At 45.5% G+C, this 17,655-nt stretch overlaps 2 protein-coding genes across 2 annotated transcripts in view; one reads left to right on the forward strand and one right to left on the reverse strand.

Annotated features, from left to right (window-relative positions):
- Positions 1–14,460, forward strand: part of RDM1 (RAD52 motif containing 1) — a 230,737-nt gene extending 216,277 nt beyond the window's left edge. Inside the window, exon 7 of the mRNA XM_063959462.1 lies at positions 14,232–14,460. Within this exon, the coding sequence (XP_063815532.1) occupies positions 14,232–14,336 (105 nt within the window). The 3' untranslated portion in view covers positions 14,337–14,460. The remainder of the gene's footprint in view (positions 1–14,231) is intronic.
- Positions 14,461–15,604: 1,144 nt separating this feature from the next.
- The window catches only part of LOC135057740 (somatotropin-like), a 6,877-nt gene continuing 4,826 nt past the window's right edge, over positions 15,605–17,655 (reverse strand). Inside the window, exons 3-5 of the mRNA XM_063963513.1 lie at positions 17,525–17,647; positions 15,975–16,124; positions 15,605–15,802 (exon numbers count right to left, since the gene is read on the reverse strand). Coding sequence (XP_063819583.1) covers positions 15,605–15,802; positions 15,975–16,124; positions 17,525–17,647 — 471 coding nt within the window. The remainder of the gene's footprint in view (positions 15,803–15,974; positions 16,125–17,524; positions 17,648–17,655) is intronic.

Below are 17,655 nucleotides of genomic sequence, written 5' to 3' on the forward strand. Positions count from 1 at the left end.
GCTGGGAAAACCAACTTTTTGCCATATATTCCCTCACAGCCTAAGAAAGCACCGTATTACCAAATGCAATCCTTTCGATCACAGAGAAGCAAGAACGTCAGAGGTGCGTCCTTTCTGGCCAGAGGCAGGGGTAGAGGAAAGAAGCTGCACCATTCAGCTAGTTCCCAGGAACAGAAGTTCTCCCCGGCTTCCACTAAATCCACCGCATGACGCTGGGGCTCCACAGGTGGAGCCAGGAGCGGTGGGGGCGCATCTCCGTCATTTCAGCCACCAGTGGGTTCGCTCACAGGTGGATCCCTGGGTTATACAGATTGTGTCTCAGGGATACAAGCTGGAATTCGAAGTGATGCCCCCTCACCGTTACCTCAAATCGGCCCTGCCAGCTTCCCCCATAGAAAGGGAAGTAGTGTTAGCGGCAATTCACAAGTTATATCTCCAGCAGGTGGTGGTAAAGGTTCCCGTCCTTCAACAAGGAAGAGGATACTATTCCACAATGTTTGTGGTACCGAAACCGGACGGTTCGGTCAGACCCATATCAAATTTAAAATCCCTGAACATTTATCTGAAAAGATTCAAGTTCAAAATGGAATCGCTCAGAGCGGTCATTGCAAGCCTGGAAGAGGGGGATTTTATGGTGTCTCTGGACATCAAGGATGCGTACTTGCATGTCCCCATTTATCCACCTCATCAGGAGTACCTCAGGTTTGTGGTACAGGACTGTCATTACCAATTCCAGACGTTGCCGTTTGGCCTGTCCACGGCACCGAGAATATTTACCAAGGTGATGGCGGAAATGATGGTGCTCCTTCGGAAGCAAGGGGTTACGATTATCCCATACTTGGACGATCTCCTCATAAAGGCGAGGTCCAGGGAGCGGTTGCTGATCAGCGTAGCACTCTCTCAGGAAGTGTTGCAACAGCACGGCTGGATTCTGAATATTCCAAAGTCGCAGCTGATTCCTACGACACGTCTGCCCTTCCTGGGCATGATTCTGGACACAAACCAGAAAAAGGTGTTTCTCCCGGAGGAGAAGGCTCAGGAGCTCGTGACTCTGGTCAGAGGCCTCCTAAAACCAAAACAGGTATCGGTGCATCACTGCACGCGAGTCCTGGGAAAGATGGTGGCGTCATACGAAGCCATTCCCTTCGGCAGGTTCCATGCGAGGATCTTTCAGTGGGATCTGTTGGACAAGTGGTCCGGATCGCATCTTCAGATGCATCGGCTGATCACCCTGTCCCCCAGGGCCAGGGTGTGTCTTCTGTGGTGGCTGCAAAGTGCTCACCTCCTCGAGGGCCGCAGGTTCGGCATACAGGACTGGGTCCTGATGACCACGGATGCAAGCCTCCGAGGATGGGGGGCAGTCACTCAAGGAAGAAACTTCCAGGGGCTGTGGTCAAGTCAGGAGACTTGTCTGCACATCAATATCCTGGAACTAAGGGCCATATACAACGCCCTGAGTCAAGCGGAGCCTCTGCTTCGAAACCAACCAGTGCTGATTCAGTCAGACAACATCACGGCAGTGGCCCATGTAAACTGCCAGGGCGGCACAAGAAGCAGGGTGGCAATGGCAGAAGCCACCAGGATTCTTCGTTGGGCGGAGAATCACGTACTAGCACTGTCAGCAGTGTTCATTCCGGGAGTGGACAACTGGGAAGCAGTCTTCCTCAGCAGGCACGACCTCCACCCGGGAGAGTGGGGACTTCATCAAGAAGTCTTCACGCAGATTGCAAATCGATGGGAACTGCCACAGGTGGACATGATGGCGTCCCGTCTCAACAAAAAGCTAAAAAGATATTGCGCCGGGTCAAGGGACCCTCAGGCGATAGCTGTGGACGCTCTAGTAACACCGTGGGTGTTCCAGTCGGTCTATGTGTTTCCTCCTCTTCCTCTCATACCAAAGGTGCTGAGAATTGTAAGAAAAAGAGGAGTGAGAACAATACTCATTGTTCCGGATTGGCCAAGAAGGACTTGGTACCCGGAATTGCAAGAAATGCTCACAGAGGACCCGTGGCCTCTGCCTCTCAGACAGGACCTGTTACAACAAGGGCCCTGTCTGTTCCAAGACTTACCGCGGCTGCGTTTAACGGCATGGCGGTTGAACGCCGGATCCTAGCGGAAAAAGGCATTCCGGATGAAGTTATTCCTACGCTGATAAAGGCTAGGAAGGATGTGACAGCAAAGCATTATCACCGTATATGGCGAAAATATGTTGCTTGGTGTGAGGCCAGGAAGGCCCCTACAGAGGAATTCCAGCTGGGTCGATTCCTGCACTTCCTACAGTCAGGAGTGACTATGGGCCTGAAATTAGGGTCCATAAAGGTCCAGATTTCGGCCCTATCCATTTTCTTCCAAAAAGAACTGGCTTCACTGCCTGAGGTTCAGACGTTTAAGGGAGTGCTGCATATTTAGCCCCCTTTTGTGCCACCAGTGGCACCTTGGGATCTTAGCGTGGTGTTGAGTTTCCTGAAATCCCACTGGTGTGATCCACTTAAGACCGTGGAGCTAAAGTATCTCACGTGGAAAGTGGTCATGCTGTTGGCCTTAGCTTCGGCTAGGCGTGTGTCAGAATTGGCTGCTTTGTCATGTAAAAGCCCCTATCTGGTTTTCCATATGGATAGGGCAGAATTGCGGACTCGTCCGCAATTTCTGCCAAAGGTGGTGTCATCCTTTAATTTGAACCAACCTATTGTGGTGCCTGCGGCTACTGGTGACTTGGAGGATTCCAAGTTGCTTGACGTAGTCCGGGCTTTGAAGATTTATGTGACCAGAACGGCTGGAGTCAGGAAGACTGACTCTCTGTTTGTCCTGTATGCATCCAACAAGCTGGGTGCTCCTGCTTCAAAGCAAACTATTGCTCGCTGGATCTGTGGCACGATTCAGCAGGCTCATTCTGCGGCTGGATTACCGCATCCAAAATCAGTGAAAGCCCATTCCACAAGAAAGGTGGGCTCTTCTTGGGTGGCTGCCCGAGGGGTCTCGGCATTAGCTTTGCCGAGCTGCTACTTGGTCGGGTTCAAACACATTTGCAAAGTTCTACAAGTTTGATACCCTGGCTGAGGAGGACCTTAAGTTTGCCCATTCGGTGCTGCAGAGTCATCCGCACTCTCCCGCCCGTTTGGGAGCTTTGGTATAATCCCCATGGTCCTTACGGAGTCCCCAGCATCCACTAGGACGTTAGAAAAAATAAGATTTTACTCACCGGTAAATCTATTTCTCGTAGTCCGTAGTGGATGATGGGCGCCCGTCCCAAGTGCGGACTTTCTGCAATACGTGTATATAGTTATTGCTTACAAAAGGGTTATGTTATGTGGCATCAGTTGAGTGATGCTTGTTTGTTGTTCATACTGTTAACTGAGTAAGTTTATCACGAGTTATATGGTGTGATTGGTGTGGCTGGTATGAGTCTTACCCTGGATTCCAAAATCCTTTCCTTGTAATGTCAGCTCTTCCGGGCACAGTTTCCTTAACTGAGGTCTGGAGGAGGGGCATAGAGGGAGGAGCCAGTGCACACCAAGTAGTACCAAATCTTTCTTTAGAGTGCCCAGTCTCATGCGGAGCCCGTCTATTCCCCATGGTCCTTACGGAGTCCCCAGCATCCACTACGGACTACGAGAAATAGATTTACCGGTGAGTAAACTCCTATTTTTATAGTCTTATTTTTTTTTGAGTAATCTTTCTAAACAGCGTCTTCTACGTACCTTAGCGTCGCTCCAACAACTCTTCGCCGGGTCGCGACAACGCTTACCCACAAGTACAGTGCTGTTTCGGCGGGCATCTGTGTCGGATATACGGAGCACAGGGAGAGAAGGTAAGGCATCGGTTCCGCTTAGAAGGGGAATACGGACACAGCCACACTGTTTTGGGAGGAGACCACCAAACAGTCGCTGACGCGGCTGCCACCTCGGGTGCACCAGCGCTAGGCCATAGGGATCAGAGGCTCCAGGAATAGTAATGAGGCCGCGATCCCTAGGGTTGATGTCAGCAGTGGGTAATCTGACGCTCTCCTGGTGGCACCCCCCCCTTCCCCCACCCCCCCTCGGTTCATGACCAGTTTCCGCCGAGTTTCCCGCTTCCGTCTCAGGTGCTGTACACGTAGGGGACCCAGTCGCAGCATAGGCGGCTGTGTGACTGGTGCGTCCGTGTTCACTATAGGTTCATGGAGCGGCAGTGTACACTAGCAGCGTCTGTATCCACTAAGCATTCGCTTAAGTATTGATTGGTCTTGGAAGCGAGGTGAGTCTCCCTGTATCCCACTCTACTGCGAACGGGATATACAGCACTAAGTCTCTATCTACCCTTTGAGTACGAATAGTTAGATAAGTGCCTATTGCATATGGGTCTGTATACATTTACTGTTTCTTTCGCATTGTGTCTGAATATGTTAGATCTGTTTAAACATGATGCAGTAATATATTCTCCTACATACTTGAAATGTAGTTGTAGTTGATGATGTGCTCATATTGCTTATTAAACTAATGTATAACATGTGACTGACTGCTAGTGTGATTGCTGACTTTACTATATTTCTGTCAGTTTGTTTATTCCGATCCTCAATGCTGGTGCCTGGGTAGGTTCGGATTGTATATCACTTTAAGAAATTTAAAGTGATTACAGTCACAAATTGTGTAGTACACTGTGGAAGTGTTGATTATTTATCATGTCTAAGAGCAGCAAAGGTGAGGAAGGTACACTCACAGCAACACCAACACTCATATCATGTTTGTCTTACAAAGCTGTGTTATCCTCTCAGGATCTGGTTCAGGATGGTTTGTGTGCAAATTGTTTTAGCTTTCACCAGGGGTTAATGAAAAATACAATGCAGATTCATGTGCAGATGGATCCACCTTGGGCTATGTTTGCACAGACTTTATCCAGTATAGCTGAACAGATAATTCCTCCAAGTCCTGTACCAGGGATAAGTTACACTATTAACCCTTACATGCAGCTCCCCACCTATGGTGTATCACTTCCAGAAGCAGCTTATAAAAAAAAAACAAGCTGATAAGCCGGTGGTAAGTAAATCTTCACCCTCACAGGCTACACATGATTCAGATGAGGATTCATCGGAAAAATGAAAGCTCAATGTATTCTACTTCGGCATACAAAGAGGAGGAGTAAGGTCTCAGCTCAGTGGCTATAGCTGAGTTAACTAAAGCAATGAAAGCCATTCTATCCTTAGAGGATTCAGCAGAGCCTGTGTTAAATACCAAGGCACCTATGTTTAAACGTTTCAAAACAGTTAAGACTGAGCTTCCAGGGTCAGATCAGCTGATGGAAATTATGGAAGAGGCTTGGGCTACGCCCAATAAGTTTAGAATTCCTGAGAAATGGAATTCCAGTTATCCTCTTCCTGCTGGGGATTGTTTAAAAAGGGAGGTGGCTCCTAAAGTAGATACGCATGTAATTCGATTAGTGCGAAAATATACATTACCTTTGCCTTCAACATCATTAAATGATGTCACGGATAGGAGAGTGGATGGTTTTCTAAAATCCATTTTTTCCCTGTCTGGGGCAGTCATAAGGCCAGCCATGGCTTCAGCTTGGATGGAAAAGGCAGTGGCTGCCTGGGCTGATGCATTGGAGGGGGACTTTGTTATAACTTCTAGAGAGCAAAAATCCCATATAGCTCATATAAAACAGGCTGCAATGTTCCTGGAAGAAGCAGCATTGAATATGGGTACTATTTCCTCCAGGGCATGCGCTTCAGCAATAGCTGCTCGCAGAGCAGTTTGGTTACGTACGTGGAAAGCTGATTCAGAATCTAAGAAGGTTTTGGAATCTGCCCTTTTCTGGAGATATTCTTTTTGGTAAAGAATTGACAGATATTCTGGAGTCAGAAGCAGACTCCAAGAAGGTCAAATTTCCTTCCACATATAATTTCAAACCTAAAGTTCTGGCTTTTCGGCCCTTTCGGTCTCAAGGAAAAGCTAAAGAATAATGTTATGGTAAGCAGGCTCAATACAACAAGTCTAAAAAGCATTGGGCTACCAGAGGACCGGTTGGGAAAACTGATAATAAATCATCAGCCTGATGGTGCGGGCCTCCACCTGGGGGACAAAGATATCCAAGGTCCAGTCAAGGATTCATGACATGTTAAACAGTCAAAAGGTATCCATTCACGCAGCAATGCGCATGATGGGTTTGGTGGTGTCAACATTCTACATGGTGGAGTATACACAATTCCACTCGAGGCGTCTGATTTTTGCCAAATGGAATGGGTTGCATCAGATGATAAAAACGCAGATTATGTTTCTTACGATAAAAGTAAGAAGGTCATTAGCCTGGTGGCTACAGACATCCCATCTGGAAAAGGGGAGACTCTTTTGGATATCCGATTGGGAAATTCTGACGACAGACGCCAGTCTCCAGGGCTGGGGAGCAGTGTCAGGAAGGTTGTGTTTTTAGGGGCAATGGACCAAGGAAGAAAGTTGCCTCCCAATAAACATATTAGAAATTCGGGCCATATACATGGCGCTGATTCAGGCAAAGGACATTCTTCGGGGAAATCCAGTCCAGATCTGCTCGAACAATGCGACGGCAGTGGTGTACCTCAACCACCGAGGAGGAACTCGCAGCCGAAAAGCAATGAAGGAGGTAAGTCACATACTAAAGTGGGCAGAACTTCATCATCCAGCCTTGTCCGCAGTGTTTGTTCCGGGAGTCCTAAACTGGGAAGCGGACTTTCTCCGTCGACGCGCCATTCAGGCAAGCGAATGGGCTCTACACCCGGAGGTCTTCCAGATTCTAGTAAACAAGTGGGGGTTGCCAGAGATAGATCTCATGGCGTCCCGTCTGAACAACAAAGTGCTCACATACGGGTCAAGAAGAAAGGGTCCCAGAGCGATCTTTGTGGATGCCCTGTTGGTGAGATGGTATTTTCATCTGGCTTATGTGTTTCCTCCAATCTCCCTATTACCCAGGGTGGTGAGAAAGATAAAGCAAGGAAAAGGTGCTGTGATACTAATAGCTACGGCCCGGCCCAGAAGACAATGGTTCACAGATCTGCAGAGGATGTCGCTGGATGTTCCACTTCTGCTCCCGCAATGTCCAGATCTACTGATGCAGGGTCCTTGTTATCACAGTCATCTGGATCGACTGTCTTTGGCGGCGTATCTCTTGAAACCTCTATCCTGAAGTCAAGAGGATTCTCACAACAGGTAATTTAAAACTAGGCTCAGAGCAAGGAAACCTTCCTCAGCTCGCATTTATCACCGAATATGGCAAACCTATATTCATTGGTGCAGTGAACGGAAAGTGGACCCTAAATCTTTCAGAGTTTCCAGGGTCTTGGCATTCCTTCAGGCAGGAATGGATAAAAGGTTGAATGTGGCTTCCTTGAGAGTGCAAGTATCGGCATTGACTGTATGGTTTCAAAAGAAAATTGCCAATTTACAGGAAGTGTGTACTTTTTTCCAGGGAATGCTTCGCATTCAACCTCCTTTTGTTCCTCCTACAGTGCCTTGGGACTTAAGTCTAGTCCTGAAAGCCCTTAAAGTTGCCCCGTTTGAACCACTTAATAAAGTGGATCTTAAATGGTTGATAGCTAAAGTTCTCTTTCTACTGTCAGCTAGAAGAGTATCAGATTTAGGGGCATTATCATTTCAATTCCCGTTTCTGATTTTTTTTTTATTCAGATAAAGCAGTTCTCAGAACTAGATCTGGGTATCTTCCGAAGATGGAGTCTAAATTCCACCTCAATGAAGAAATTGTAGTCCCGGCTTTCCAGGTACTGGGCCTTTCTGCGGGAGATGCATCGCTGGACGTGGATCGTACAAGTGCCATCGGAAAGACAGATTCTCTCTTCATTCTCTACGGATTTCACAAGAGAAGATGAGCAGACACTGACAAGATAGCTTCGGATGACGATTTCAGTAGCATATTCTCAGGCTGATCTCCCTGTTCCGGCTAATGTCTCTGCTCACTCTACTCGTAAGGTAGGTCCATGATGGGCAGCACAACTTGGTGCTTCAGCAGAACAGATATGTAAGGCAGCCACATGGTCTTCCATTAACACATTCTTTAGACATTATGCCTTGGATACCTTTGCCTCTCATGACGCTGAATTTGGGCGAAGGATTCTCCTGTCCAATCAGGAGCGTCCCCACCACTAAATTGCTTTGGGAAATCCCACTGTTATCCTGTGGATAACTTGTGGACCCTGCTGGAGAAATATACTTTATGGTAAGAACTTACCATTGATAAAGGTATTTCTCCTAAGTCCACAGGATCCACAAGGATCCCACCCTGACGCACCCGATTTGAGGATCCTTTTACTCACTAACCTTTTCCATCTTGTACGGAAGGGTGTGCCTGTGTGTTCTTATCGCTCTGATTAGGGCTATCTATGATGCTTCTGCCTTGAGCTTTGGAATACAACTGATTTGCCTGAGCCAGGAGGCGGGGATATTTGGACGGGCCCGTTGAATGCTGGGAGACTGAATAAGCTTTGACCGATTGGTGCAAATCCGCTGTTGCTTCATCATATCCTATTGTTATCCTGTGGACTTGGGAGAAATACCGTTATCAACGGTAAGTTCTTACCATAACGTATATTTCTCATACGTGCTAGAGGATGCTGGGGACTCCAAAAGGACCATGGGGTGTAGACGGGATCCGCAGGAGACATGGGTACACTATAAGACTTTGAATGGGTGTGAACTGACTCCTCCCTCTATGCCCCTCCTCCAGACCTCAGTTAGACTTTGTGCCCAGGAGTGACTGGACACACACTAGGGGAACTCTACAGAGTTTCTCTAAAGACTTTGTTAGGTTTTTTATTTTCAGGGAGACCTGCTGGCTACAGGCTCCCTGCATTGTGGGAGTGAGGGGAGAGAAGTCAGACCTACTTCTTCTTAGTTCAAGGGCTCTGCTTCTTAGGCTACTGGACACCATTAGCTCCAGAGTGTTCGATCACTTGGTTCGCCTAGATGCTTGTTCCCGGAGTCGCGCTGTCACCCCCCTCACAGAAGTCAGAAGACTGAAGCCGGGTGAGTATGAGAAGAACAGAAGGCGTCAGACGGCAGAAGACTTCAGTAACGGAGGTAAGCGCAGCTCCATGCTCCCACACACCAACGGCACTCACAGGGTGCAGGGCGCTGGGGTGGAGCGCCCTGGGCAGCAGTTACTGAGGTCTCATTGGGACTGGCAAGAGAGCAGAGTCGGGCCCCGGGCACCACGTACGATACCCCCACCAGTCCATAGCAGCGGTCGCGCTGCGCACCAGTGCTCCCACACACCAACGGTTTTACCTGGGTGCACGGCGCAGGGGGGGGGGGGGGGGGTGCGCCCTGGACAGCATTTTGTATTTTGTTTTAGGAGGTGTATGGTGTATATGCACTATATACGGCCCCCTGCCTGCTTATAGAGAGATAATATAACGGGGCTGAAGCGCGCCGATTAGGGGCGGGTTTAGCCCTCACACACAGTGTTCAGCGCCATTTTCTCACTGTCCCCGCCAAAATGTGTGTACAGCACAAACAAGGGGGGGGGGGCACATACCTTTAGTGTTATGTTGAGGGATATATAACACTATTTGCTTTTAGAAATGGGCATAAAATCATTGTTGAGTATAGTCTCTGTGTGCTCCCTGTCGGATATACCCTCTATAGTTCACTTGTGTCGACATGCGTGAGTGTTCTGTCACAAACACCTATGGGGTTCACTGTCGGCATGCCGACGCCTGTTTAGTACTTGATACAGTAGATGCTGAGTCAACAGGTCGGTGGTGGTATGCTTGTTAAATGTAAACACTGTATGGGAGACACAGTAGTATGTGGGTGACCCTGTCGACACCAACTGTTATTACCGGGTGTAAATTGACATGCTGTAACTAACTTATACCTGTATATATATTTATATGTATATGTATGGTACGGTTTCATGGGCCTGTAGCTCGAGCACAGACATGCTAATATTTGTGGGGGAGTGATATTAAAATTATATATGTATACTTCCCTCGGACCCCTCGGCCTGGTTACTACTCCCTGCTTTCGACGAATACTAGGTTTTCTGTCGACTATAATGTTTCCTGGTAGATCCACAACTGGGGCATTCAGTACGTGGTTATACGCATTCAGAACACATTAATGTCCGCTTATATGTATGATATATATATTTAGGATATGTGTGTATATGTGTATTACAATATGTATATCCATCTTATGATTTATAATGAATGCTGAAGTAATAGTATTCCTTCTCATGTACTGGTCGCTCTGTTGATAAAGCTCTAGGTCGGCCGTGACGAGTTGGTCTCACATCCTCTCAAGGAATCTGAATGTTTATTCTTTTCCCGCGGCGGATAGAATACTGTGAAAGTCAACTCCTGGTCGACACCGGGCCCTGTCACAAAGGATCATATACAGGAAGCTAAGTGATATTTTATTTCTATGCTTTGGGCTTATTTGCATTACATGCACATGAGGGAGTGTTTATATTCGGAAAGACATCCGATAGAATTATCCTGAAGAGATGGGGGATATTCCTTAGGTTGGTTCTTCTCTATAACTTTGCGGAAGGCTGCCGTGCGTATACAGAAGGTGTGGCCGGGAGAATGCTGAGGCTGACTCCGAGAGATACTGGAGTTTTTCCCTGGGAAGGTGTACCGCTGTTTGGGGATGCCTCAGTTCAGTCAATCTCGGCGGATACTGCTGGTAAATCTAACTTCGTGAGTTAGATTCCCTCACAACGGTTGGTGACGCATTCTTTTGTGGGATGCAGTCTCTTTAACTGGTTCGATAACGTTCTTTTTTTCCTTTTCTGTGCAGACAGTAGAAGGTGAGAAGGTAAGTGTTTTGCACCCTTGTTAGGCTCGCAGAAGCGGATGTTGTTTCTGTTTTTACCACATCCACCACATGGCGCTGAGTCTATCTGGCTGGACCCCACTCCGGTGGGCACTCGCCTACTACTTTTCAGTAAGTCCAGGAATAGACTAGGACCTGTGAGTTAATTATAGAATCCAAAGGGGGACATTCTGGAGTTACAGATGTTTCCCCTCACAATTTTTTCTAATAGATTTGACCGTTTCCCGTTTGGATGGGGAGGTAGTACGCGACGCCATACCAGAGGTGCGTCAGGTTCAGGGCATTGTCCTGCTGTCCCTGTTTAAAAAAAAAAAAAGAAACTAAGAGGTTTAAATACGTTGTTTTCCGCATTCAGATTACCTGGGTGGATATCCAGGATTGTATTTGCCATTTCACCGGAGTGATGGCAGTATCATGGGTTTCTTTCAATAGTAAGAGCCATTGTTATTCTGTACTGAGACGCTCTCCTGTTTAAGGCGAGGTCAAGAAATAAGTGGTGCAAATCGTTGTTTCTCTCTGACTGTTCTTCAACACAGGGAATGGCTGTTGTTCCCAACCACGCAGATGTCGGAGGTGGGTATCAGAGTAGATACTGAACGGTTGAGGTTCTGTGTTGTTCCTGTGGAAAGAGGTCTGAGGATCCAGAGTCGGATCAGATTTGCAGTGACAATCCATCAATATGTTCCGTTAATGAAGCGGATGGGTGCGGCCTAAGAGGCCTTTTCGGTGAGCAAGTCAAATGTCAGAGTGGTTTTCAAGGGACCAGTTGGAAATGTTGTCCGGGTCTCGCTTGCACATGCATCGGAATATAATCCTAATGGCCAGGATATCGCTCCTGTGGTGTCTGCTCGGTTCTCACCACCTAGAGGGACGAAGGTGCGGGATCCAGGTTTAGATCCTGGTGTCCATGCATGCAGATCTCCGAGGCTGGGGAACAGTCCTTGCAAGGGAAGTATTTCCAGAGGAAAAGGTCAAACTGGGAAGCTTGTCTGCAATAAGCTTTCTTGAATTAAGAGCTGTTTTCAACGAACATATTCTTCGTGATCTGCCGTGTTAGTTCTGTCGGACGACTTGACAGCAGTGGCGTAAGTAAGCCGCTAGGGCGGAACAAGGAGCAAAGCGGCAATGGCAGAAGATGCAAAAGTTTGCGCTGGTTGGAAAGACTGGTAAACGCTATATTAGCGGTCTTCGTTCCGGATGTAAACGACGGAGAAGTAGATTTCCTCTGCAGACTCAATCTCCATCCAGGAGAAATACAGTCGTCATCGAAGTTTTCACAGAAGTGGCAAATTTTTGAGGAGTGCCTCAATTGGACATGTTGGCGTCTCGCCTCAACGAGAGACCTCAGGGAATATTGTTCCAGGTCAAGGGACACTCAAGCTATAGCAGTGGACGCCCTCGTGACACCTTGGGTGTTTTCAGGCGGTTTATGTGTCCCCTCCGCTTTCACTCTTTCGGAAGGTGATAAACGTAAGAAGAACAAAGGTTCAAGCGATCCTTATTCCGGTCTAGCCAAGGAGGGCTTGGTATCCAGTTTTTTCATGATTTACTCATAGAAGATCTCTGGCCTCTTCCTCTACGTGAGGAACTGTTACAGCAAGATCAGGGCATGTATCAAGACTTACTGCGGCTGCGTGGCGGTTGAACGCCATATCTTAGCCCGAAAGGGTATTTCCAGTGAAGTCATTTCCACACTTCTTCAGGCTAGAAAGGAAGTAATGGCAAAGTCTTACCACCGTAGTTGGCGTATATATGGGTCTTGGTGTAAATCCAAGAAGGCTCCTACGGAAGACTTTCAGCTGGGTCGTTCTTCTCCATTCTTTGCAAACAGGTGTGGATGCAGGTCTAAAGTTAGGCTCCATTTCAGTGCAGTTTTGGCCTTATAAATTTTCTTTCAGGGAAAAAATAAATAAAATTTGTCCGCCTTTCCGGAAGTTCAGACTTTCGTGAGAGGAGTACTGCACATCCAACCTCCATTTGTACCCCCATTGGCACCGTGGGACCTTGACGTGGTGTTGCGTTTTCTTGTGTCACACTGATTGGAACCTTTAAGAAAGGTTGTGTTAACATTTCTCTCGATGTAGTCAGGGCTTTGAATATTTATGTCGCCAATTTGGCTCAGATTGGGTAAACAGAGGCTCTGTTTGTCCGGTATTCTCCCAGCATGATTGGGGCGCCTGCGTCTATGCAGTCTGTTACACGCTGGATCTGTGATACGATTCGGCATGCTCGTTTTACGGCTGGATTGCCGTTACCAAAGTTGGTGGAGACGCATTCTACTAGGAAGATGGGCTATTCCTGGGCGGATACCCGAGGAGTCTTGGCGGTTCAACTTTGCCGAGCGGATACTTGATCGGGTTCAAACACTTTTGCTAAGCTCTACAAGTTTGATACCCTGGTTGATGGGGACCTCATGTTTGCTCAATCGGTGCTGCAGAGTCGTCCACACTCTCCCGCCCGGTCTGGAGCTTTGGTATAGACCCCATGGTCCTTTTGGAGTCCCCAGCATCCTCTAGGACGTATGAGAAAATAGGATTTTAATACCTACCGGTAAATCCTTTTCTCTTAGTCCGTAGAGGATGCTGGGCGCCCGTCCCAGTGCGTACTGTGTCTGCAGTTATTGGTTCTGGTTACACTCTTGTGGTGTTTCTTTTCTGTCAAGTTGTTGCTGACGTTGTTCATGCCATGGCATGTGGTTTCTTATTATTGGTTGGGTTGACACACAGGTTGTGTTGCATATTTATCAGCATGTGGCTGTGTATTTTTCATGCCGTTGCCTGGTGTTCTATTGAATGCCACGTTCTGCGGTATGTTCGTGGTGTGAGCTGGTATGACACTCACCGTGTTTAAACAATAAATTCTTTCCTCGAACTGTCCGTCTCCCTGGGCACAGTTTTCTAACTGAGGTCTGGAGGAGGGGCATAGAGGGAGGAGCCAGTTCACACCCATTCAAAGTCTTATAGTGTGCCCATGTCTCCTGCGGATCCCGTCTTTACCCCATCGTCCTTTTGGAGTCCCCAGCATCCTCTACGGACTAAGAGAAAAGGATTTACCGGTAGGTATTAAAATCCTGTTTTTTTTTGGGTGATGCAATACCTTTATTACATGGGCACCTGGGTGAGTTCCACCACCTGTCTAGGACCAGTTTAAGCACTGCTTGTAAGTCTTACTATTTAAAACCCCATATGTTCCACTTTTGCTTAGAATTTCATTGAATTTAATTTTTTTATGCTTTGTAATATATATGTATTAGTTACAAATGTCTCAAAAAGTCATTCGAAATACATTGGCAACTCTGTTAAACTCAACTGTGCAGCCCATTAAAATAGCTGTTGATATAATATTTTGCATCATATGATGCACTATATTCTGTCTATCCTAGTGCTGAGTTTCTGCTATTGTTGGTATTACAAGTGTTTTGTGCTACAGGTGAATGACTTTACTTGGACACCATTGGATCCAGGAGATGGAGAGGAGCAGGAGAACCTGACCGAGCTCACATTCCAGGAAGACACTTTGGTAGATGGAGAATAAGAGAATATTTATTAGATTATTTTTGTACTTTAAAACCTTTCTAAATTATTTTTGTACTTTAAAATTTTATAATATGTGACTGATTTAAAAAAAAAATAAATTTAAATCTTTTTTTGTGTCAGAATTTTTTTATCCAAATTCTGTATCACCATATGTAAAGTCACCTGGATTCTTTTTATGGTTGCTTACAGAATACCATGGGTTACCAACATTGCTTATAGTATAATTCTTTCTGTTGCCACAGTATGTAATCTTGTACTGTATGTCCCTCTTTCTGATGAAATCCACTTCTATTTTAAACAGGCATAAAACAGGTCCTTAACGGATGTTAAAAGAACTTATTGTAACCAAGATTATTCAGCTTGATTTTATTTATTTTTTTAATTCTGTAACTTTATGAATTCCCTCTACATGTGCTGGTAGAATTGTAACTTGAAAGAAATTTACAACTAGAATCCAGCATGAAAAGGAAATGTTGTGCTGAGAATTCTGGTTTATTTTCTTGGTATGTTTTGGTATATACAGTACTGGCACCCCCATTCTGCTCCCAGTATTGCGGTTTCCATCAGATGTACATTAAGATAAATATTCTGCAATGCTATGCTCCGGCCCCTCATTAAAATATCACTCATTTTAAAAGAACAAATTGGGAATAATATTGTTGAAGCCCAACTTCTTACACGCATTAGTAGTCACAACTTGTAGTAATTAATACCACAAAGAGTGTAATTTGCTTTAAGTGAGTCACAGCCCTAATTTGTATAGAAAATTAACAAACCTACAAATATTGTCACTAAAATACATAGTTATCATACGTCTGATTTTAGTTTTAATTAAATTTTATGTTTTTTCCCCCTTTATATTATATGTTCAAAATATTATTGTAAACAGACAGTACCATAAACATTTATAATTCTCTTTTTGTTATTTGGCACTCAAAAGTAAGTACCCCCCTTCTTTGGACCAAGTCCACTTCTGCATTATAGCATGGGTGGACACACATTAATTCATGTTGACATGCTTTGATTTTTCACATACTGGTAGACATTCTGAACTCCTACAACTGTATCTCGTATACTTTTATTATGGTACAATATATAAAGCCCTTAAGAACAAAAAGCATAATACATCAGCAACAAACATACTTTGGTAAGGAAGTGTAAAAGTTTCATTACATAATATTTGATCCCCCCCCATCAACTGAACCTAAAATGCAGCGCTTGTCTGGAGGACTCTGGGACGGGCGTTACTGAGTATTTATTTTCTGATTAAAAGGTACAGTTGCTTTCCACAAACCTCCGGCATTTCATCACCTTTAGGTAGGTCTCCACCTTGTGCATGTCTTTCTTGAAACAGGACAGGAGGTTGTAAAATTTTATCCTTGGGTCTTCGCTGCGCAGATTATCTAACTTATAAAATGGTAAAGTCAGAAGACCATAGTTGCGGGCATTTCCGTCATCCAGTTCCTGATGATGATAGAAAATGTCTATTATTAGTAATTACAGTATATACTGCATTTAGTAGACTCTTCTATTGTTTCAGTCAGCAGGGAGTTCTCTACAACTCATTAGATGTTATAATTTTCTTCTTTTACTTTTCCACATTGTACATTTATATTGTACCCGGGGTGATACTTACTCTCATGAGGACATGTAATCCTTCATCAAGGTCCCTCAGCTTTTCAGATACCCTGTCTGAGCTCCCAAACACCTGGTTGTTAACAAGCACTCCCACTGGTGTCATCCAGGTCTGAATAAGCATGAGTGAGAAACGCAGGAGGTCCATATCCTGTGATATGTGGAAGGTAAATTAAAATGTTACTAGTCATGCAGTCACATAAAAGGCATGTGCAGTAATCCATCCAACTATAGTCCTTGATGTACCATAATTTAAAACATTCTGTAGCGTTAAAAAAGCTACTTACATAAACAGATTTCCTTAATACTTTGATTGTTAGCTGGCCACAGTGATTTTAGATGGCAAGACTACTTTATTTATCAGCAATGGGAATAATGTGCCAATTATTATATAATATAAGAATAGCATAAGCCACTGATTGTGACCATATAAAATGTGTTCAGGTCAATGAACTATGAGGTGACTTCTACTGTAGCTTTTCAGTCAGAGGAATGTTATTCCTTATTAAAGTTGTTTTTAGGAATTGTCTTTCCAGGTATTTTTCGAAATTACTTGTGTGACACATTACATCACTGGGTCCCCAAAGACCAAAAAATGTTATATCTATGACCTCAATTACTTTATTCTTGTGTAGAATATACTGAAATTGCTCTGAGAAGCCAATAATTAATTCTTCTTCTATCCTACACTTACAATAAAAGTATAGGGATGGTTGGTTGCCATGGGTAGTTAGTGTGCTGTAGTTTTTGATAAATTTTCCCCAATTTGTTATTTCGTCTTTGTTGTATTTATTTATTGTTTGGAAACCTGGACAAACGTATTAAAGAAGGTCAGTAAGATTATACCCCTTTCACACTGCCAATGCCGGATCCCATCCGGGAATTGGAAACTGGTTCTTCCCGGGTGGGATCCGGCATTGGCCGCTGCTGCTGGCTTCCCCGACCCAGCAGTATGCCGGGTGGGTTGCCATAGCATCAGGGGGGCGGAGCCGGCAGAGGGGGCGAAGGTGGAGGCGGCGCTGGGAAATGAGATCATCTCCGCGCCGCCTCTCCCTGTTGTAGTGAACGGGCCCCGGGTCGCATCGACCCGGGAGCCAGTTTACGCAGCCACTGACCCGGTATTCAACCCAGGCATAACACTGCTTTATTCCCGGGTTGAATTGCCGGGTCAGGCGACCTGGGATTTCGGCTATGCTCCTTTCACACCGCACGCAGACCCGTGTCGACCCGGCAATATGCCGGGTTGATACCGGGTTATTTGTGCGGTGTGAAAAGGGGTATTAATTTGTCTAGCAGCAGATCTAGTAAGAAAATAAAAATTTTCTAAGAGAAAAAAATTAGAGCGGGACTGAAGACTCTAGATCTCCCCTGTAAATAAGAATATGGAATGTGAGAACAAGATGATTTGAAAAGGTGTTAAAGAACATTTGCATTTGTGATGTTCCCAAGCTTGTAGGCATTCAGATATTGGATTGCACATCCTATGTAGTACAGTCTGTATGTTGCATTTACTGTACAATCTGTTATATCATGACCAAGTTTATTACTTACTGACTTCTGATGAGTATTGTCCTTGTCCGTTGGGGCCGGGACGGTTTCTGAGTAACAACGCTCTTGAGGGAGTTTGGAGTTTTTGTTTGAATATCTCTGATCTTCAGGGATATATGTTCGTTCCTGGAAGA

Source organism: Pseudophryne corroboree, chromosome 3 (genome assembly GCF_028390025.1).
Source record: "Pseudophryne corroboree isolate aPseCor3 chromosome 3, aPseCor3.hap2, whole genome shotgun sequence".
NCBI classification, from domain to species: Eukaryota; Metazoa; Chordata; class Amphibia; order Anura; family Myobatrachidae; genus Pseudophryne; species Pseudophryne corroboree.